The 24,912-nt window shown below is 37.9% G+C and overlaps 1 protein-coding gene across 1 annotated transcript; it reads right to left on the reverse strand.

The window, feature by feature from the left end:
* Positions 1 to 7,961: 7,961 nt before the first annotated feature.
* LOC134648225 (uncharacterized) lies at positions 7,962 to 13,211 on the reverse strand. Its single transcript, XM_063502710.1, has one exon. It carries the CDS (start codon positions 13,209 to 13,211, stop codon positions 7,962 to 7,964), a length of 5,250 nt encoding a protein of 1,749 aa, XP_063358780.1.
* Positions 13,212 to 24,912: the final 11,701 nt, after the last annotated feature.

Here is a 24,912-nt window from a genome sequence, read left to right on the forward strand (position 1 = left end):
ACATGCATTATTAAAAAATTAAACTAACATAACATAATCAAAACATAACAAAAACCGACAATAATTATTAATTTATATTCCGAGATTCCAATTTCTTATTATTAAATTTAAATGTCAAAATTATCATCAAAAAATTCTTTTATGTCATAATAACTTTTTCTTACAAGTAATTCCTTTAGGTGTCGTTTAAATGAAGGTGTTGGTAAGCCTTTTATTTCGTTCGATAAGTGATTGAACATTCTAGGTCCCATAACAAAAAAAGATTTGTCATAAAAACTAGTTTTCGGAATGTGATCGGGTAGAATATTAAATACGTTTTTGGCTTTCCTAGGAAATTGGCATGTGTGACTTTTAAATAGTTCCATATGTTCCTGAATAAATATGCAGGACTCTAAGATGTAGGTTGAGGTCAGCGTCAATATGCCTAATTTGACAAAGTGAGCTCTGCATGAATCTCTTTGTTTTAAGAAAGACATTGCTCTTATGCACTTTTTCTGTATTTTAAATAGAGGCAATATATGTGTTGCAGCGGCATTTCCCCAATGTATTATATCATACCGTAAATTTGACGCTACATTATGTATTGTCTGTGTGCTTACGAATAAATCATATTCTATTCTATTCTATTCTATATTATTACGAAACGGATTGGATATGTCAGTGTCAAACAAGTGTCAAAAGTGACGTTTCTTCAATCAAAAACGTCACTTTTGACACTTGTTTGACACTGACATATCTTGGTGATGTCTTATAGATGTCTAGTTCAAAATCCGAATTGGGCCCCTAAACTCAAAAGGCATGCCCCGGCATTAAATCTAACGGTACGTGCTACAGCCGACACTCGATTCGCGTTCGCGCTTCTATTTTTATCGGTATAAAGAGAATATGAGTCGATACCGAGCCTTCACAATCCAATGGGCCGAATAATCGAAACACGGCTGGATATGCCTTATCATGAGCGACAATTTATCATAAAATGCTATGCGTTGCCGGCGTGCGGAGAAAAAAGCAAATGTGTACAGTCGGCTAAGTCAAAACCTTGCCTTAAAAATGCTCATAATGTTTGTTTTGAATCTTAAGACATGTCCAACACAGTCAAGTCGGTAGTAAATTTAGAGCCACAGATAAATAACTAAGCTTAAGGTGATAGTCCATTTCCAACCGCAGCTGCACTACTGCGGGCTTAGCACGGGCGTATCATATTGCACGTGGTATGATACGTTGTCTTCTAACGTTATTGGTAAATTTGTCATATCGCTGAGCATGGCCCCGAGCTACGATAAGCCTACCACGTCGATATTGAATAAAGTTATCGACTATCATACGATAGTGACCACGACTGTCTATGCGTAGAGCTTATGAAAAATCTATTCAATGGCTGCCCTTATTCATATGTCAGACGTGTGTCGGACATAGTTTGAACATGAATAGTCAATTTTATTACTACACTTCCAAATTGAAAAGTGTTTAAAATGAGTGACAGCTTTATACAAATTGACCTACATTATAACATGCACGGATAATCGTGTTTGACAATTGAGTCAATTGACAATAATTTGACATTAACAAGCATCGCGTACGCGCGTGATCAGTGAAAATATCAGAATACAAACCAAGTTGAAGAAAAATACTGATTTGCTGTGAAATCTAAAGAAAATGCCACGCATAATGTAAGTTTCTCTAAAAACCAATAATTTATTTACAGAAAAAGTTATAATTCGTTTGATCATAACTGATTTTGTCATGAATATGTTTTTCAGTCGATGCTTTGACGCAAAAGAAAATGCTAGCAAAATATATAACTCAGCATCCCCTGTTCGCCTCCAGGGAGTACAGGGAGGACCATGAGCCTCTCGGAAGCCAGAGATAAGTGCAGTGCTGCATACAAGTTCTATGAGAGCACGATCCGTACAGATCAGTGGCATCAGTGGCAGCAGGCATGGAAGTCGGTAAGTACTATGCTAATAATTAATACAGATCAACCTCATCTCAAACTAAGCAAAGTTTGTAGTATGGACACAAGAAACATCCATAACTTAGCATTACTTAAAACATTCAGTGCCAGCGCGAGCTACGCGCTACGAGTGTAGCCGATAACACGGGAAAAACCGTATGTAGCAAAAAGCGCCTACGAACAGTGAACTCCCCTAGTGAGTCGCTGGCAGTTAATGTGTTAATGTTTGTTGTTTATCTTGTTGATATTAGCCCAAATCCAGTTTCTAACTACCGTTGCAGGTAGGGTCATCAAGTCATCACTGAATACAATTTAGCTGTTAAATGTGTCAATTATCTATAAATTCTATTTTTATTGTCAGACTTGTCGTTAATTGAGCTGCAAAGTTAGAAAAATCAATGTGGCAGCAACCCAGGCTCCGCTAGCAGTGAGCGGTAACTCAACCAATTACCGGGAGAACTGGCTTGTCTAAAATGGATCCAGAAGAATCAAGGATTGGAGATGTAAGTACACCTTTCTTAAACTAAAATCATGAAGAGTTTATTGTGCCATTTAAAACTATTGACACTGATCTTCTACTATGACTATGTTCTACTAAGTGACAAAAGTTTGTTAAAAACTGTTCTATGACTACTATAATTGCATGAAGTTGTCATGGCAACAATGGATGTTGTAAAAGTTGATCCAACTGTAGATTAATTACCTAACTAGAAAGTTCTAGTTTGTTATACTTGTTTTTGGTAAACTAGAGTTAACAACATTGAAAGATACACTACTAAACTACCAATTGACATTTTTTTCACACTGCAGAAAAAAGTCATAATGATTGTAACAACAATTAAAAACTTTGGAACCCGTAGACCTCACTTTCAAAATTGTTTTTTTTTACCCTGTCTGAATATTGTAGAAGCTGGTTTGTATGTAAGAATTCAAGTGTATTGACAAAAGAAAAACACCACCACACTTTGTGCCATGAATCTAAGACATAAGGATAAAATATTATTAATATTTAATTTTTATGTACAGTCTAACTGCACAGGTAAAAAGGCATTCGACTGCAGTTTCCAAACCGGCTTTACCTGTGCAGTTGAACTGTACAGTGTACATGCTAAACTGCGCAGGCATAGCCTAGTGTGTATTGCCAGCAGTTTAATTGAAAGATTTAAGTAGGTACTCTTATTTTAAATGTTTTCATTTGCAATACCCTAAGTGGTTTGATTGTATACGTGACAATGGGAAGAATTATGATTTTAGCAGCCTATGTATGTAGGTATGTATGTATGTGTGTGGGTATGTTTGTGTCGTGTATTACCCTAGCATAAAAGCTTAACTACTGAGACAAATATTGTTGAATAAGATGTTCATTGGTATGTTTTTATGCCGCAGGTGGCATAGACTACACTTTAATACATAATAGGTACTCTTTAATAAAATAATAATAACAAAAATGCTTTAAATAACGGATTAATAGTTACTGGAACAAATTTTAATTTATTTTCAGTCGAAACGAAATCGGACCAATGAAACTATAAAATCCCCCTGACTTAAAAACGACAGCTTTCTAAAAATGACATTAATTTCTTATAATTTGCAAATGAACCTCTGTACTAGCCTGCGCCACTATAGAATCATGACCTCATCTAATCTATTTGTTTCTGTTTCAGTCATAACATATTGGAGGACACTCAAGTTATCGAGGACACGATAGAAATTAACTAAAATCTGCAGCCTCAATTATTTAATGACTTATTTAGAAAAGGGATAGTCATAATATTTAGCTATAGAACGAGAGAGTGCGCCAAAAAAAAGTTCTGACTTTCTGCCTGGAACACACTTCTCAGCAGGCACGTCCATGCATTTCGAAGTCAATAGTAAAAGTGTTTATTTGTTAAGCATATGTAGGTGAAACTATTACAGTGGTATTTAAAAGATTTTTTCTAACAAACCTTTAAGTTGCAATGTATGTATCAAGTACCTACATATTACAAGATAAATTAGACCCCACGTCTCTTTATTCGATTGAGCTAAAACTTAATATACATTATTTAAGTTGGGTGATAACTGATAACGCAATATTATGGTAGGTACCACCGAATATCTGATGATGGACGCAGGATGTGGTCAAAGAAACTCTTTGATATATATAAAGCAACCTAATTTGTGTTTGGGTTTCTTAGAAATTGTTTTTATGAGTAGGTATTAATTGCCTGTTAAGGCCCCAGTACACAATGCGCCATTCTGGGGGACGCATTTATGCGTTAGAGGGAGCAAGTGATATTGCCATTTCATTCTACCGCATGGCTGCGTCCCTTGGTTTGGCCGGCGATGGCCCATTGTGTACAGGGGCCTTTATAGTCGGCAATAAAAACTTTTATCAAAAATATCATTTTTATTTGACAAGATATGTACTTACCACCTTATTCATAAAACTTTACGGACCTGATTTAGTTAAATAATTTTTTATCCCTTTCTTTCAAATACATAAGGGAGCCGGTCTACCTAGCTTTATTTGACGTTCATAAGCGCATTGTAATTATGCCTACTTGAAGAAACTATCTTTTATCTTATCTTTATCTAAGTCAAAATGACAGATAAAGACAAACGATTCATAGCTAATTCAGGGCAGTAACACTTTTATGAATAATGCCACTAGGCTAAGCGTATTATGAGACGCAGGCGACGCAGTTCATGCAGCGCAGCACAGAGCAGATTTTGTAAAGTATGGAACGTCCTTACTCTGGAGTGTGCGTACCTAAAGGACGTTCTATACTTTACAAAAATCGCTCTGTGCTGCGCTGCGTGACCTACGTCGCCTGCGTCTCAGCATACGCTTAAGTTTCCGTCACACAGGCGCGTTTCCCGGGCGGGGCGTGAGCGTTTTATATGTAAAAGCGGCGCGCCCCGCTAACGCCCCGCCCGGAAAACGCGCCTGTGTGACGAAGCCTTTAGTCTTACGGCTTGGCCATGAGCATGACATTGCTCGACTGGCTTCGGCTAAGGCGACAACCATAGGTTGTAGCGAGACACAGCGATCGGACCTTTCGTTCCCATCTAGCCTTCCCTGCCTTAGCCGGAGCCAGTCGCGCAATGTGGCCAACGCGTTAGTATTTTTATAGTTTACCCCGCGACATCATTAGTAGTTTGTTTCAGTTCTTATAAATTGAAATAGATGTCATACACTAAAGATAAAGTGATCAAGTCCACCGGTGGCCAAGGCTGGAAACGAGGCAGGGTACGCGGCTAACGTCCCAAATTCTCTTATGTAAGTACATATATATGTTTTGACGACCGGTCTGGTCTAATGGGTAGTCACCCTGCCTGTGAAGCCGCGGTCCTGGTTCGAATCCCGGTAAGGGCATTAATTTGTGTGATGAGCACAGATATTTGTTCCCGAGTCATGGATGTTTTCTATGTATTTAAGTATTTGTATATTATATATATTAGTAGGTACTTATGCAATTTATAGAGCAACGAAATCCCTCTAGTTAGTGGGCCATACTATCATTATTAATTAATCCAGCATGGCAGCAGTTCAGCGGTGGGTGTGTGAGTGGATGGGCAACAAAGGGGTTGTAAAATGATATCATAGCTAATTATATATTTAATTCAAATATAACAATGCCAGGCGTTTTATTTGGGGGAATAGTAGTGTCAGGTGATGAAAGTACACAAACCACTTGAGCGCCTGCAGGAAGACCATGAGCAAATTGCACCTGACTCACAATTGCTTCACGCATAGTTGTATATGTCTTCTACTTTTTCTTAACACATACCTAGGCGTAATCGAACAGAGTAGTACTATTATTTATTCTGTGACAGAGTACAAAAAGTACGATTGCGAAAAGTACGAGTGGATTATATACGTAAAGCAAAAACGCCTGGCATTGTTATATTTGAATTAAATACATAATTAGCTATAATATCACACCAAACACAGAGCTCTATAAATTGCACACCTTCAATTGATTTTACAACTCCGTTGTTGCCCAACCACTCTCACACCCACCGCTGAACTGCTGCCAGGCGACCGGATTAATTAATAATGATAGTATGGCACACTAACTAGAGGGATTACGTTGCTCTATAAATTGCATAAGTACCTATTTCCGTGGCTAACTCTCCGGTTATATCGTTGTCTGAGTACTCTGAGTGTGTCTGAGACCAAAACACTTTTTCCCTTTTCAGGTCATTACTATGTATACCTATACATTACGGCCCTCGCTCCGAGCCGTTCCTGGTGCAAAAGCTGCCCATAGTAATCCAGCGTTGAAAAGTTGCTAGCATCATGGGCACTTTCGCACCGGGGACGACAATTAATGATTTGTTTGTATACCATAATTTAATGTGAAAATAAACTTGGTTTATCTTTTTGGCAATAGTTGTGTTATTTACCCATTTATAATATTCTCTCCAGCAGCACAGAGCCGATATTGTTAAGAGCCCATCAACGTGCACACTAGCGCCACTGCTAAATAATCGTGATTATTTCAATTTAACGTCAGGTATTTAAAAAAAGGGGGCCGCTACGTACTGTATTTTGTATTTGGGGCATTATCTATGAAAAGGAACCTTATTGTCGATGGCGCTTACATCGCGCGGCATTATATTTATATCGGAGCATCTTTAATAATGACGTAAGCGCCATCGAAAATAAGGTCCCTTTTCATAGATTCCGTCACATTTAAGTACCTCTTGAATACATCAAACTAGTTTTTATGTTGCTGGATTCTTCAATCTATGCGTCCAAAGTTAAAACGGCCGTTTTTGTTTTAAGTTCATAGATCGGCGAATCCAGCAACATAAAACTAGTTTGATGTATTCAAAAGTTACTTTAATACTATGTAGATACAATACGTAGCGGCCCCCTTTAAAAAAATCTTTCGTTAAATTTAAATTATCACGATTATTTAGCAGTGGCGCTAGTGTGCACGTTGACGGGCTCTTAACTTACTGTCCGACCCTGCGGCCGGCACAATTTTGAATTAGGATAAAAACTGGTTCAATGGTGGATAACTTGATGAATAAAACGTTGATTTCTATAAAATGCACATTGTATTTCACTTTTCACATACTTTTTGCTATGAATAGACATTATAACTAATTTTACTGGTTTTGTATAAAGAATTGCAATTTACATGGGCAGCCATTTTTGGTAGAGAGAAAAACATAGATAAAATATCTTTGACATAAACCTAGGTCGAGCTGTTTGAGGTATCAAAATAAACTATCTCAACAACGAATGGCAAATTACTCATAAATCTTATAATAATACATATAACGCTCAAACATCCCGCCCGCCAAGAACAGAATGTTCTTCTTACCGCCCGCCATGACATCACATCATACAGAAATAATAGAAGTACATACTTAACAAGGTTTAGGCATTGCACATTACTAAGTTAATAAACTAAAATTATTAACTAGAGTCAACATAACATCAATAGATAACTTTGAACTCTATCTAAAATTTTAAACAAAACAATACAAGTTAAAATGTTCACTAGTCTATAAGTAAGAGATCATGAATATATTTGATAACAATCTATAGAGATAGAGATCACAGGCTTAACTAAGGCAAGTTACATTTGTATGCTAAACACTTCTTAACATTCACTACTATACCCGTACAAAGTGAGTATCATCAATCATTAGGGGCTTTTATAACAACATAACATAAATGAAATTAAAAACATTTATAATTATACCTATTAGGCACAAATAGTACTCTTTCCTATCAGTCATTTTGAACAAGTACACTAGCATAGTTTTACATAACTAGTAGAATTTAAAGTATTAAATTATTAATAGGAACTTTAGTGACAGCCTTGTAGGAACTTCATTAATTACCTAACATTATACAATAACAGTATAAACCATATACATTCGCTGTACCATTTGGGTACCTACAACTACCATTAACACATTAATAACATACTCTTAGTCTTGCTCTGACTGGTAACAAGATAAGAATACAGAAAATAAAACAATAACCAGATTACAAATAATACTAGTTAGCAACCGGCAACACTATTAACTTGGAAACAGGTCTCACAAGTGTGGAATGTTTACATTTTAAGGTAACGACTCTAGTGACATTATCTGGACCAGGGTGCTTTTCTTGCACTAACCCGTATAACCACTTCGAGGGGGGGATATCATCCTCCTTAACTAACACTACGTCACCTACCTGTGGCTCCGGGGTGACCTTAGTCCACTTGTACCTCTGATAGAGCGTTGTTAGGTACTCCTGAGACCATTTTCGCCAGAACTGCTGCATGAGCTTCTGGGTGAGCTGCCATCTATGTAGCGGGCTGATCTGAGAATCTTCATAGTTGCGATCTGGAGCAGTTACCAGAGCTTCGCCAACTAGAAAGTGACCTGGGGTGAGTGGACTTGTGTCCACTTCACTTGACGGCAGCTGGTACATGGGCCTACTGTTTAGGCAAGCCTCAACCTGGACCAAAACCGTTGATAATTCCTCGAACGTGAGAGTGGTTCCATCTAGGACTCGTTTCAAATGGTATTTAGTAGAAGCGACACCCGCCTCCCAGAGTCCGCCGAAATTAGGAGCACGGGGTGGAATAAAATGCCATTCGGTACCTTCATTCGCTAAGGCCTCGGCGACCTCTTTCATGACAGAAGACTCGCCCTGCTGGAAGAGGACTCGCAGCTCCTTGGATGCACCGACAAAGTTGGAGCCGTTGTCGCTCCAAATCTCCTTACAGGGTCCCCGACGTGCGACGAACCGTCTGTAAGCTGCTAGAAACCCTTCAGTGGTAAGTGAACTTACTGCCTCCAGGTGGATACAACGTGTTACCATACATACAAACAGTGCTATGTAACCTTTATAGCTTTTACATCCTCTACCTTTGGATATTCTAATATTTATAGGGCCTGCATAGTCGCACCCGGTGCGGTGGAACGCACGAGCAACAGTCACCCTTGTACTAGGTAAATCGGCCATGAAAGGTTGATTTTTGGTGGCTTTGTACTTAATGCATCTCACACATTTACTTAGAATATGCCTAATCAAGCTTTTGGCACCGATAATTAAAAACTTGGATCTTACATAATTTAGGGTGAGTTGGGGCCCTCCATGGAGAGTCCTTGTGTGAGCGTCACTCACAATCAACTTCGATAAGTGATGGTCATGAGGCATTATTATAGGGTGTTTAACATTATAAGAATGATCGCTATGCTCAATCCTACCTCGAGTTCTCATAATGCCATCCTCGTCCAGGAAGGGACACAATGACACTATAATGCTTCTCCGGGGGATTGGATTAGAATTATTCAAGTTAGTTAACTCCCGAGAGAAAGCTGAGGATTGACTTGCTTTGATACCTACCTTTAAGGCATTATCGAGCTCCCTTGCGGTCAGATAGGATGGAAACGATTCTCCTTTCAGTTTTCTACAAAACCTGAGACAGTAAGCTACTACCCTTACCGTCTTGGATAAAGATGAGTATTTCGTCCAAACACTCAACTCTTCGGATAGCTGATCAGAGGATAAAACAGTACATACATTTACTTTCATGGGCTTGGCTTCAAGCTCAGTGGATACAGTTTCGGATGTTGGATGCTGGTAGTTGGGGTCTTGTAGCCGTGCTGGACCCTGGACCCACAACTCGAATTGGATAAAATCGGCTGGTGACATTCCTCGACTTGCACAGTCTGCCGGGTTGCTGGTGGATTCTACATGCGCCCACTGATCATGGTTTAGTATGGATAGAATATCAGTGACGCGGTTGGCAACAAACGTTGTCCAGCGGTTCGGCTCCCCTTGAAGCCAAGCTAGAACTATAGTCGAGTCTGTCCAAGCCCTGCAACGACTGACTGGGATGGATAGAATAGCGGATACTTCTCCCAGCAGTTTGGATAAAAGAACTGCCCCGGACAGTTCAAGTCGGGGTATGGATAATTGGCGGATTGGAGAAACCTTCGTCCTGGCTGCGACTAAATGGACAGTGACATTACCTTCATGATCCACTACACGAAGGTATACGACTGCTGCATAAGCGTCGTTGGATGCGTCGCAATAGCCATGTAGCTGGATATCACTCGCGTCTTGCCGGACACCAACCCATCTTGGCATGATGAAGGTGTTGAGAACCGGCAGCTGCTCCCGGAACTCGTTCCACTCCGTCAGCAAGTTGGAAGTTACTTCCTGGTCCCACGAGTGATCTGAAACCCACAGTTTCTGCATGTATATCTTAGCTCGGATAATAACTGGGGAAATCCATCCCAGTGGATCAAAAAGACGTGAAATGTCAGACAAGATGTTTCGCTTAGTGACGGGGTTTGGCTGTGGAGGTAAGTTAACCTTATAGTGAAATGAGTCAGTCTGATGATTCCATGACAAGCCAAGGATTTTGATCATGTCATCCATTTTTATGTCTTTGTCAGAGCTAGTAACTGGGCGTGGATAAATTGTTTCCATTAATTTTTGGCTATTAGTTGCCCATTTTTGTAATTCAAACCCAGCTTTACTTAGCAAACTGACCATTTGTGAATAGATTTGGATGGCTTCATCATCAGACTCACACCCACTCATGAGATCATCCATATAGAAATCTGTCAGCACCCTTTCTGCAGCCAATGGATAATCTTTACCATCATCTTTAGCCACTTGCTGTAAACTTTTGACTGCAAGATAAGGAGCTGACGACACCCCGAAAGTTACACGTAACATCCTGTAATCTTTTACAACATCATCAGAACTCTCACGCCACAGCAGGCGTTGGAAATCAGTATGTTTGTCCACGACTTTAACCTGCCTGTACATTTTTATAATATCCGCTATAAAGCAGATTGGATGAATACGCCATCTCATAATGATATGACGCAGTTCTGGTTGTAGTCGTGGACCAACCAAGAGATCATCATTCAAAGACCTGCCGTTGACACCTTTAGAAGAGCAGTCAAAAACCATCCGAAACTTGGTTGTGGATCTGTCGTTGCGAATAACAGCATGGTAAGGCATGTACACACAACCTGGCTTCGCAGCTTCTTGCTGGTCTTGGATAAGTTCCATGTGATTGAGTGACAAATATTCATTAATCACTTTGGTATATTCCTGCTTTAGGAGTGGATCGCAATTCATCTTTTTCTCCAAGGTGAGAAATCTCCTTAAAGCCACTTTCCGTGAATCCCCATACTGACATAACGGGTCATCATCACGAAATGGAAGACTAACAACATAGCGACCTGTACTGTCCCTAGTTGTAGTGGATGCATAATACTCCTCACACGCTTGGTCTTCCTTAGACAACAAGGTGCGAGGCTGATCAGTTTCAATTTCCCAGAATTGACGGAGTGTATCATTAATGGAGCTATCCAGAATATGTGCAGTTATAAAGCTATTAGAATGGTTACTCACTTGTGTTCTTCCTGACAGGATCCAGCCCAAAGCGGTGTTTTGTGCTATCAGGGTAGACTTCGGATCCCGTACAATACCATCCGTCAGGGTCTGTCCATACACCTCAGCACCCAGCAACATGTCCACATGGCCTGGAGTCTCATATCCTGGATCTGCCATCTTTAATTTCTTCAATTGTGGCCAATCATGAATCTCAACTTTCTGTGAAGGAATGGAATTAGTAACCTGACTTACCACATATGCCTGAACAACACAACTAAAAGAGCCACAAGTGGATTGTATTACGAATTGAACCTTGTGCTTAATTGCTGTTGGCAATGGAACTTTCTCCCCGCCCAGTCCTGATGGATCAACACTACCATTTACAGGTATCTTGTGTAACTGAAGTAACTGAACAGTATGCTCAGTCACAAATGATATTTGTGAACCCTGGTCAAGAAATGCCCTAAGTGTATGACAATTGCCCTTATTTTCTACCTTAACTAATGCCGTAGTTAACATTACCTCACTATTGGAAGTATTGGATTCACACGAACCTTCAGTAGCATGCGCTACAATGTTACTAGGTACAGGTTCCTTCTGCTCTGGCTTCTCATGGATAGCTTCACGCTGTTTGGTGTGGATCTTTTCCCCTTCACTGACTCGACTCGATGGCACTGAAGGTGGTTGCTCGCTATCCAGATGCAGCAGGGAATGGTGACGACGGCCACAGCGCTTACATGATGTGTCGCGCTTGCACTGTACTGCAGAATGCTTTGCTCCAAAGCAGTTGAAGCACAACGCCTTGTTTTTGACAAAGTCCCGCCGTTGTTGTACCGAGTCCTGGCTAAACTGCTTACATTGATACAACAAGTGAGCCTCTGCACAGCATGGACAGGATACAGATGACGCCGTTGTAGTAACACTGAACACTTTAGGACGCTCTGTTTCTTTGGGTCTTGTTTCTCTCTTGTTACTTGGCTCTAGGAACTCTAATGCTCTGAATCTGGATTCCAGGAACGTTGAAAATTCACTAAAAGTTGGTAGTGAATCTGAGATATCACTGATCTTGTGTTCCCATTCTTTCCGGGATTCCTGATCAAGCTTCTGTATGATCAGGTGGATAATGATGAGATCCCAGGTTGAAACGTCAACATTCATGTTGGTGAGAGCACTTAAACATTCATTTGTTGTGTCTAATAACTGCTTGACTCCATAAGAAGATGCAGTGGATAAGGTCTTTTGGCTTATTAATCGGTTGAGTATGCATGATGAGATATAGCGTGTGTTGCTGTACCTTTTCTTTAATAAAGCCCAACATTGTTCATAATTGGCATCAGTTATAGGTGTGTGTCGGATCAATTGCTCTGCCTCACCTGTCAGGTGACCTTTCAAATAATGGAGCTTCTGCACAGGTGCTAAAGTTTGATTGTTGTGGATCACAGATTCGAATAAGTCATGAAAGGTAGGCCACTCTGCATACTTGCCAGAAAACACTGGGATAACAATTCTTGGTAGCTTCACTGCACTGGATACGTTGGATACATTAGATTCATTTTGCATATTGTGTGAGTGAGCTGTGGATGCTGTTGGCAAGCTTGCTTGAGGGTTGATTTTGTCCAAAGCCTCTTTTAACTGACATTTATATTCGATGTATTTTTCTTCGACTCTATCATAAGTTTCAGCTGTGAAGTAGGTATTGTTAGGATCCTCGGATTCTAACACAATAGCCTGATGATTGTTCTCGAAGCATTTCCAATAGCCTTCTAACAGTTCTAACCTTGTTTCTAAGTATGTAATTGTAATCCGCGACTTGGGTGATTTTTTGAGGTTAGAAGCGGCTTTATCAATCTTCTCTTCCGTATTTTTCTGTAATTTTATGTATGAGTCGACTTCCATCTTGATATTGGTGATGAATTTTCACTGATTTCAATTGTTTCATAAACATCCGGTTTCGTTTGGACCAATTATCCGACCCTGCGGCCGGCACAATTTTGAATTAGGATAAAAACTGGTTCAATGGTGGATAACTTGATGAATAAAACGTTGATTTCTATAAAATGCACATTGTATTTCACTTTTCACATACTTTTTGCTATGAATAGACATTATAACTAATTTTACTGGTTTTGTATAAAGAATTGCAATTTACATGGGCAGCCATTTTTGGTAGAGAGAAAAACATAGATAAAATATCTTTGACATAAACCTAGGTCGAGCTGTTTGAGGTATCAAAATAAACTATCTCAACAACGAATGGCAAATTACTCATAAATCTTATAATAATACATATAACGCTCAAACACTTACCTAGTAAACATAGAAGACTGACGAGTAAACATAGAAGGGCGCTGTTATTCTCATGTATAGGGTGACAATTCAGTGTAGTATGAAAAAATTAGTTCCAGTGAAATTCCGCAACATGGCGCACCCTCAATAGATCCTGGTTCACCTATATTAAACTCTGTCTGACCGTAGTTATAGTTACTAAAGTAGGTAGACTTATAGCATAATAGAGCATTTAGGAATATTCTTATTTAACCTTTTGACCGCCACAGACTAACTAGATGCGTCTTTAAATAAGAACGTGCTTAAAATGCTTTAATTATACTATAATGTATATATATATGAAAGTCGGATTAAATACGTTTAGAAGCTATAAGTAGTAACAGTGACAGATTTTGTACGCTAAAATGAAAAATAAGAATAAGCGACACCTACATGCGGGGAATGCTGTTTTGTATGAAGATTGACCATAGAAAAATAGGTAAATAGATTAGGTAGGTATTTGTGTGATAGTAAAACATAGTTGGTTATAGGCGAAATAAGTATTTATTAAGCTGGCTCGCACGCGCACATTCTCAAGAGCCCATCAACGTGCACACTAGCGCCACTGCTAAATAATCATGATTATTTCAATTTAACGAAAGATATTTAAAAAAGGGGGGCCGCTACGTACTTTATCTTGTATTAAAGTACCTTGTGAATATATCAAACTAGTTTCTATGTTGCTGAATTCGTCAATCTATAAACTCAAAACAAAAACGGCCGTTTTAACTTGGACGCATAGATTGACGAATCCAGCAACATAGAAACTAGTTTGATGTACGAGTATTCAAAAGGTACTTTAATACAAGATACAATGCGTAGCGGCCCCCTTTTTTAAATATATTTCGTTAAATTGAAATAATCACGATTACTTAGCAGTGGCGCTAGTGTGCAGGTTGATGGGCTCTTAACAACAGCCGGTTTTGTGCATGATGCTTAGGAAGTCCTCGGGGAGCGCCTTCCTTAATTTCCCCCTGTATCCACGAGAAGTTTTCTGGAAGAAAAATAAGGTAATAAGTAACAGCAGGTTCATGTGGCAGCTATGAATGAAATATTTTCACATGAGTGCAGGCTATTTGCACCCAAAATATAGCTACTAGTAACTAATCGACGGGAACGACCATTTCGGGGAATAATATCCATTGGTTTTTATATATATTATCCGCTAGTTTTTATATATATGTATTATCCATTGGAGTCTCGTGAAGAGCAATATGAACGCTTACTGATGCACACCAAAAATATGAAAGTTAAGTTTTGTCCTAGACTCGAGGTTGCTGCTTGCTGCGCATTCCGCTAGTCATCAAGCAATAGGCCTGTATTATTTTTTTTGAATAAAAATATGACTAAGTATGTTTGTCAACAATGCAGCACATTAGAACTAGAACTGGATGCCTTAGTTAAACCTTAAATGCATTCCCAGATTATGATATGATATGATATGATTTATTTATCTCACAATATACAATTTCACTTAAAATTACACATGGTAGATTTTCAGGAATTTATATTGTGATTGTCAGTTTTTTTCACATAATGAATAATTGAATATGAAGAATAACAGTATGTATCCTAGACCCAGTAACTACTTAACATAACTATCAAACAATAGTTACCTATCTCATTGCACAATACAGCCACACTCATACTTATTCAAAAAAGTTACTAAGACACGCCTAGTGGAATGTCACAGTTTTTTATGTCTAGTAAGTACTTAATTCAGTGCTCAAGAGAACTTACCTTCTGTGTGCAAGTTGCTCGAGAAAGGTATTGACTTACAGTAGTCTGGCCAATCGACAAGCCATCATCTTGACTAGTCCCGCGTTGGTAGTTGCCATCAGCTACCAGTATTACAGCTAATACTGTTAAAACCTAAAACAAATAAGAACATAGATGTAATATTTTCAAGTACCTAGGTAAGTAGACTTTCCCCTTTAGGTTAGGATATGAATGTTGAGGTAAAAAGTGGCTTAAATAAGTAACCTCTGTTAGTAAGTTAGTAGCATAAGTATAAGATTGTGCAACAGAATATCTTAACATACTAATTTGTACAATTATAATATGAGATAGTATTTAAGAGTTTAGTAGCATTGTCATTGAGACGCCTGTCTTACATGGAATACATATTAACTTTAAAGAAACACTATAATTTTATTAAGCTTTACCTTTAAGGTGTTTTGGTAATCCATCACCGTTTTGAGACTCTGCGTTAAGTTCGGCACATAAATGCACTGCACACTCCTTACACTCTGTAAATATGCTCTATAAACTCTTCGTCTGGCATATCAAACGGGTTGCAAGCGTTTCTTAAAGCTATGCACGAGATTTTTCGACGCTTTGTTTCTTCAACAGCAGCCGCGAGTAGGAATAATAAAATTTGACTGCCCTGCAAATAAAATATTGACTATATTATATAAAGCGGAACATTGTAACTAATAACTCTCAATATAATCATAGAAAAACGGATATTTACCTGTAATTTGTATTTGTAATAGGTTTATTCACTAGTTTTGCTTTCACGACAAGGCTTATCGTCACCTAAGAAGCACTTAGATAAAATTAACTAAGTTGAACTGTCAAAATGGGATAATATGTCAAATTATCCAACCCCCATGTTATGCAAATTGTCTTCTGTCATCTACCGCTGTCAAATGTGGATAACTCCATATATCGTCTGCTACCATAGTATGCATGATAAAATCGTCGGTAACTAACGTTTTATTCACATATTTTATACCATATTGCGTGATAACTGCTACCGTGCTAAGCCCACTGTTCATTTTACTATGGGATTTGACAGTAACAGCGTCGCGTTCAGTACCAGTAGTATAGCTGCGGTCAGAAATGGAATGTTACCCTTAGAGTGCACATCAGTTTACGTAGGTATTTAGTAAAATATAATTCTATGGAAGGTACGTGGTACGAATAAACGTATTACTAATATGTTTGAAACTCTCTAATTAAAACTTAATATTTATTAAGCTTTAATATAGGAGGCAAACGAGCAGATGGTAAGCGATTACCGCCGCCCATGGACACCCGCTTGAATCTAATTACAAATAAGTTTCTACAAAACTCGCACAGAACTTATTATAAATGTTTTTTTATCTATGCATAAGCACTCTAATGTGCCTTGTACATTGCTTTTCAATGCAATCCTTTAGGCAAGTTTTCAGTGAATAGGAAAGAGCAAATCAATATGAAACAGATTTTTAAGCTGCGAGTCTGTATTTTTGTTCTAACTGTACATCGATACTACAGTTTCCACATTGAATGGCTAAGTGACTTACGAGTTTTTTCAGACCACTGGCATAATAGCTAAAGGTATTTTGATTTAATCTCGTCTAAAATATGTTTCATTTTCGATGTACAAATGTGGAACTAATAATTAAACTGGCAGGGCAATTCGGTCGTAGACTCATATCAGAATGACATCTAAATGATGTCAAAAAAAGTGGACATGAACTTATCTTAGGTTCTTAAAAACGATTAATTTATTTACAAACAAGATATATAATATACAGTGGTTGTACTACTAAAAGAAATTAAAAACTAGCTTAAATCTAAAATAGGCCCTTGAGGCATTGTACCAAGGATGCTGGCGACATTTCCTCGCTGTATCGCAATGCTGATCTAGGGGTCACAAACTCGGTTTTGCCGAAATCGAAAAAACCGGAAAAACCGGGTTTTCAGCCAATTACCAAAACCGGGTTTTAACTTTAATAAAACCGGCTTTTTCGAGTTTTTCAATTTTACAGAATTATATAATTATACATAGTTTAATTATTTTGATGGACTTTTTACATCAGAGTTAATTAGTTCGTATAATACATACCTATATTGTATTGTTATAAATATAATAGCAAACTCTGATGTATAAATAAACAGCTTACTATTTTTACAAAATATCCCTGAATTTCCCATACTCGGTACTACGTAGTTTAAATAACATTGTAGTATTTGTACATAGTAGTAAACTAGTAACGCTCGTTGATCTCTAGTTAAAAATGTTGATTGGACTAATTATAACAAAAGTCAATGTCGCGATATTTACTCTGTACAGTTTTCTTCTTCCTTCTCATATCATCATGACTGAGGGATGTGAAATCTGTGGACACGTTCACCCGTGCTGAGAGGAGTGGTGAACGTAGGCGCTCTTATCTTGCTTGGGTCCGGTGTATACACTGGCCTGCAATCTGGGTTTAGTCTCCAATGTTATCTATTTGCCCAACGCGTGGCCATACGTTCATCCGTACGCTTCCTTCCGGGTCTTTAGTTTTGCAGTTAGGCTGCTTGGGTGCGCCTTAAAGTTCAGGCTTCTATCCAGTGTGATTCCAAGATATTTAGGAAGGAAGTCGTGGTGGATATGATTGCCCTGAAATTTACCCTCAGCTTCTTGCTCCTTGGCCAGTTTGTTGCACAGGTGAAAGCAGGACACCTCGGTCTTGGAGGTGCTGGGGCACAAACGCCACGGGCAGAAAAAATCGTTTAATAGATCCCTTTTTCAGGGTATTTGGTCCCTTTTCAAGCTGTATTCTTGTGTCACAAGGGCCAGGTCATCAGCATAAGCAAACTTTCGCGTTCCGCGAGGTGGTGTTAGACAGAGGATACGAGTGATATACGACTCAACCATCGGTATTTCAGACCTATGACAACTAATACTGGGCGGTGTTGAGAGTGTGGGAAATCCACTAGCACGTGCCGTACCGTGGCCACTGAGGTACCGTCCACAACTCTTGTTGTGAAGACTAGGTCCGGGTGGTGGTCAGTTCTCAGTCTTCTCACTCCAGCTGATTTGAACGTTCCTTTCTTAGAAACGGCTAAGAAAGTGTTCTTATCTGCCCAGTCCATGATCGCCTTCCCTATCACCCTATCAGATTTCCTATATTATCCTCAGCTGATATAGTACCTAATTAAATTTTGCTCAGGCATTCCGTTTTAGAATAACTGATAATAACTTTATTGATGGAATTTGATGGTCTTGCTAAAGATAAAGTAAATAGAAATGTCGTGGAAGACTGAATATTAAAGCATTGGTCCTAAAAATACCTACTTGATATTTTACTAATTATACGTAAAATCGAAATCACCGAAAAAACCGGAAACCCGGGTTTGCTGTTTCACAAAAACCGAAAAACCGGTTTTCTAAAATACGAACGGTTTTGTGACCCCTAGCTGATACGTTGTGCGAGGTAGCCGCCAGACCAGAACCAGACGCTTCGCAATTTTTACGAACAACTTATGCGCGCTGGGACCCCAAGTTAGGTTCTTGTATTTCATGGCGCACTTGAAGGCAGTTTATCAAACGCTAAGTGTATTTTGGTACACCGTCGAGCCACATTTCAGGCTGCATTTCGCGGAGTCACGGCACCGAGTGATTCCCATCACATCTCAACCTACAGCGAGCATTCTAGTGATGTATCTATTTTGATACAATCTCGAAGATCGCTAATACTGCTTAATGCCTGCAAAATTAAGGCGCGGTGTATAGTAAAATGCGCTATGTATGAAATGTGCGCAAATTTCCAAGACCATCGTCAAGGTATCAACACCATGCGTAAAATTCTTGTAAACGCCGCTCAAAGTTAAGAAGACTCCTTGAGTCGAAAGCTCGGCAGCGATGAGAATACATTAGACCGTAAATCTCCGCTTTACGACGTGTGAAGGCGCTATCTACCAATGACTTACGTTTTTACAACACACGCAACAACAGCCCCTATAATACAATGACTGAAAGCCGAAAAACGCAGTCACTGATGACCATTAAATTTAATAGGTCTATAATTTTTATATCGATAGTTAAGGATTGGATCTTGTGTCAATAGAAAGCTGGGTTTGGGCAACTGAGTTGATTTTAATGACGGTTCCATGATTGAAGGGTTTTAAGTGACCGTTTGTAGTTTGTAAGTTGTTTTTTTTTTATATCGGATGGAGCAGAATGCGGGACTTTTTATCCCAACAGAGAATTGTTTAGGCTACGTACTTTATTTTTCACGTTAATATTTCTAATCGTTTTTGAGATGCAGTGTGTTAAACATCAGTGCAAAAATCTGTATGTTTTAACCCTAGCAAGTATATCCGATGAACATGACATGTGTCAATTTAAAATATAAACTTTTTACAGTTGTCACTGATACGTATATAAATATTTCATTTCAATGAATGATTTTGTTTTACTTCTTAATCCCGCTTTACGATTATAATAACTCGATTGTTGATCACTTAGATAACACTATCCTTTCAGCTCAGTCTCTAGAAGTGTTCTAGTCTGTATACAGTAGGAACGAGCTTTTTTGTTGCAAAATGCGGCTCATATGAATTTATATCTTTTTTTAACACCATGTTGATGGCAAAGTAACACAAGACCCGCTTATAAAGCGGTCGCCACAATCTATGGACGCCTTCAATGCCTTCATGTCATCTTCACTGTCACATGCGCATTGTCGTCACTTTAAAAATCAGTAGGTAGGTACGACACTCCTTTTTTAGAGTTCCGTACCTCAAAAGGAAAAAACGGAACCCTAATAGGATCACTCGTGCGTCTGTCTGTCCGTCCGTCTGTCACAGCCTATTTTCTCCGAAACTACTGAACCAATTAAGTTGAAATTTTGCACACATATGTAAATTTGTGACCCAAAGATATACGAGTAAATGAATTTTAAATATGAAGGCCATTTTTGGGGGGTAAATGAGAAAATTAAAAAATAAAGTTTTTCAAACTATATCGTGATACATATCAAATGAAAGAGCTCATTGTAAGAATCCCAAATATTTTTTTTTTTATAATTTTAGGATTAGGTAATAGTTTAGTAATTATTCAAGAAAATAGGCAAAAAACCTCCCCCTCCCCCTTTTATTTCCGAAACTACTGGGTCTAAAATTTTGAAAAAATACACAAAATAATTCTTTACCTATAGAAAACCTATTAGTAATGTGCAGTCAAGCGTGAGTCGGACTTAATGTACGGAACCCTTGGAACGCGAGTCCGACTCGCACTTGGCCGGTTTTTTGATGTAAACCAATGAAAACCAAGAAAACCTTTTAATTAAATAAGTCAGTGCAAGGATGATCTGACGAAGTTTCAGTTTGAGATGATAGTGTTTATGAATTTGAGCAACCTCCACACATCCGAATAATTATAAAGCAATATATACCTAGAGACTACCTTTACAACACTCTGAAAGTCAAATCCGAATGCAGCAGATTTAAAATGCAACGCCAGGTGCAACCGGCGCGGCCGAAAATAGGCGTTAGATAATATCGCCGCATTGGCGACACTGGAGAATTCAAAAAGCGAATTTTTACTTTTACCTAACTAAAGAACAAATCAACATGTTTTAATTTGTGTTTAGTATTCATAGGTATTTAAATTATAAAATTAAACATATCCCTAGGGACCCGATTCGGATTTTGTAATAGACATCTGTTAGATATCTTTTAGATATCGCCAAGATACGATAACGATATGTTTAAGATCTAAACTGTCAAATTTGACATTTCCGCGATAGTTAGATTCTAGTTATTCTAATAAAAATTAGAAGCTTTTTCAATGCGCTTCAAAAATAAACTGTCCTTATTTTTTGCCGTACACTTTGGCTGAAACTAGAAGCTGTATTTTTGTTTAAATAGGACGCCGTTACTAGACCCTGTCAACTAAACTATAATTACTTAGTTGCTCGTCTATTCGTTTTTTATGTCACTTCATATAAAAAGGAAATATCAGATAAAAAAAGCTTCGTGCTCGAAGCTCATAAAATGTACACTTGTTTCATTTTTATTTTATCGAGCGTTGTTATTATCGGGTGAGTTTTTTGTAATAGTGCATTTATAATAATTATAGTAAGGTTACATGTTTAATACCTACTGAAATAATTGAATTTGCTATATATGGTGTACGATTCGGTAGATAAGTTCCTCAGTTTTTTGTAATAGTGCATTTATAATAATTATAGTAAGGTTACATGTTTAATACCTACTGAAATAATTGAATTTGCTATATATGGTGTACGATTCGGTAGATAAGTTCCTCAACTTTGGTTAGTCCCGCGTATTTTCTCTAAAGAAATAAAATAATTTTAATAATAATTTGTTCGATAATGAAAGTACTATAGAAATCTCAGTCAAGTTACGTTGAGATATGCTTTACTGCTTCGGTCAGCTAAATCGTTCGCCTTGTCGTCACGTTCCATCAGATTATTCTGAGGCCCACCGCTGGTTAGTTTTTAAGAGTTAAGGACATATCCCAAGGGTCCCAATATGTCGACAAACTTAAATATTGTAGGTAGATACTTTCGCTTTTGAGACGTACTGAAAAATGCGGTGTAAGTAAGTATAAAATTAATTATTGGTAGCAATGTTGTAATTCTTAATTACATGCCTAATTAATATAATTCGAAAAATATGAATATAAATAAAAGATTAAAAGAATTGTCACCAACGATCGTTCAGTCATGACCATGTAACATACTCAATTTAATATTCCACTAAAACAGTCAATCGTTCCCGTTAACAGATTGGCAATTAATGAAGTGGCATTTACAAAATTATCCGGGCGCGTGTACGGGAACCCGACGCGTTGACTTTTAGTGATGGGTTGAGTGGGTTCTCATTCCCAAATCAAAGGGCTTTTTTTTTCACAACAATGAATCATGTATTATGGAATAAATCTTTGAAATATTCTTATAAACATAAACCACACAACTATAGTTGGTCAAACCAAAATGTTAGAAAAAAAGCCATACTCATCCTTTTCTTTTGGATGCTGTACTAGTATATAAGACAAAGATAATATGATTATCTCTGTCTATGTTTGAAATGAGACAGTCGTTTGACAAACTAGGAATTGAACATACTCTTACGAACATAACATGTTTTTTTTAACCAAAAACATAATTACCTGAACTTGGTATGTCAATAATTAAAATAAAATAGGTACCTAATTCAAATAAGCGAACTGCAGTAAATTAACATACTAATAAAACACAAGACAAGGTGTATTTGTTATTTGACTGAATTTGACTTAAATATTAAAGCAGGGACATCTGGGAAAATGGGAGAATGATTGGATGATGCAGCTAAAATAGGCTACATGACAAATTTTCATTTATGGTATCAATCAATCAGGTTTGTTTTTAGGATCAAATGTCTCTATGGGACCAATGGGTCCCAGTACGACTGTCGGACTTCACTCGCGAAACGCCCCGAACAAATTGACATAAGAACGTGACGTCAAGATCTCTGTGAGCGCATCTTGAAGTATGAACAAAACAAGAACATTGGGTTATTGTCGGTGAAATATTGCGTTTATGTATATAGTTGCTATACAATCTTTTTTTGGCTAAAATGTGAGGAATCGAATGGTATGCTTACTTATTTCGTTTTTAGAAGTTAAAAAAACTTTAATTTTGAAACTTTCAGGTGCTGTATTTTTGTATTATTTCCATATTTTTTTTTCCACAATATTGTGATTAGTTGCACATTTGCTATCTATTTTACTAGATTTTGTTATAAAATTCAACATGTCTCATCATCCCTATTGTCCATGATGGCTGGATGGATTGGGTAGGTTTACTTTATTCCCGTAACCATATTTGTGTACTTACCTCGGCGCATCACTAGTTGACTTCCACTCGAACATGCAATCTGGCTAAAAGGTCCACTTTCCGAAGACCCGCCCGCCTATTTCGTCTGCAGCGAAGTCGATCGGACAGTCGTATGAACGGGGCCCGGATACGTTTGTCAGCGTTCGATTATGTATGCCACGGGAGATTCATTAAAGATATCGGGAGCTCTTTATGTGAGATAATTAGTACAATGTCCAGATTGTCCATAGCTTGTATAAAGCTTATGCCAAAGATAAGAGCTTATGAATTGATCTGAAAATGAATAAATGAAAAATAGAAGAACACGAACGGGATGTAGATGTAGGTAGGTATCAGTGGCGGCGCGTCGCCATAAAAGCCGATTCCCACCGGCTTGCCTGTTTTTGGACGTTTGGGCAGAGTTGTAAAGGAAATATGTATGCCAAATTAGCCCCGGCTTGCCTATGGATATGTTTGACGCGCCGCCACTGGTAGGTATGTACTTTATGGCTTTGTTCATAAGTTACCATTATGCTTGGTGAAATAGCGCTGTTCTAATATTTTTATCTACTGTATCTCATCAATCTTGACTCCGACCATCTGCTTTCTTTGGCAGTTTTCTGTAGGTACGCAACAACTCAAAACATTATCGCAACAAATATATATATATATATGGTTGTCTGGAAGAGATCGCTTTCTAGCGATAAGACCGCCTGTTGTTTACCCTCTTCTTTTCTGTATTCTTTGTATTGTTTTCTGTAATGAGGTGTGCAATAAAGAGTATTTGTATTGTATTTTATATGTTCATCTTTACTTAAAGTGTCATTCAATAGAACTTGCAAACTTTGTAAACAAAAGTTACTAGTAATTTGACATTCAGTGTCAATTTTAGTATGGCAGTTTGTTTACATAGTTAGCAAGTTCTATTGAATGACAGTTTAGTCAGTCACTCATACATTCTCAACCTCTTATTTAAACCTCCGTTTCTATAGTTCGTTTTTTTTAGCATTAGAAATAAGGTAAACAATCATGATGTGTCTTTTAATTGAAAAACACATTTTAAAAATAACTTACGGCAAATATGTAACAATTATGAATCTAATACGATCATTTATATTCTTCTGCTTTCATAAGTAATAGTTTGTGATTTTTAAAAAGCGTTTTTCAATGACATGTCAAGATCGCTTACCTTCTTGTAAGTTCTTTCTAATGCTAAAAAAAACGAACTATAACAAACAAAATTGACAAAATTACGGCTAAGGACAAACGACTATTAACTGTTTGTTGACTTACGCCGAAAGCTTCAATATTCACAGAAAAGTGTGTGAGTTAAATGTCAAGGAAACAATGCATACAAGCTTATTTCTCTGAGCCGCTTGTATTCTTCTTTGTTTGTGAAGTTACAAGTACGCTAGAATTCAATTAATGCCTTTCAACTGAGGACAAAGTTGACAATACCCGGCTAAGTTCTTCATAAGTTGTTTCTTTTGCGTAAGGGTGTTCGTCTGTTCTTGCTTTGCTTTGTGATATGAGATGGAAGTAAGATCATCTTATAATCTTATGTCAGTGTCATTGAAGACGTAAGTACCTCTTGAGAAACGTGATGTAGTACTGGAAAATGGAATCGCTGGTCGAGTGTAAATGGACGAGTAAAGCGAGGATGGGTTAGTATCACAACTCAAGGCTGGTAA

This window comes from Cydia amplana, chromosome 5, assembly GCF_948474715.1.
Source record: "Cydia amplana chromosome 5, ilCydAmpl1.1, whole genome shotgun sequence".
Classification (NCBI taxonomy): domain Eukaryota; kingdom Metazoa; phylum Arthropoda; class Insecta; order Lepidoptera; family Tortricidae; genus Cydia; species Cydia amplana.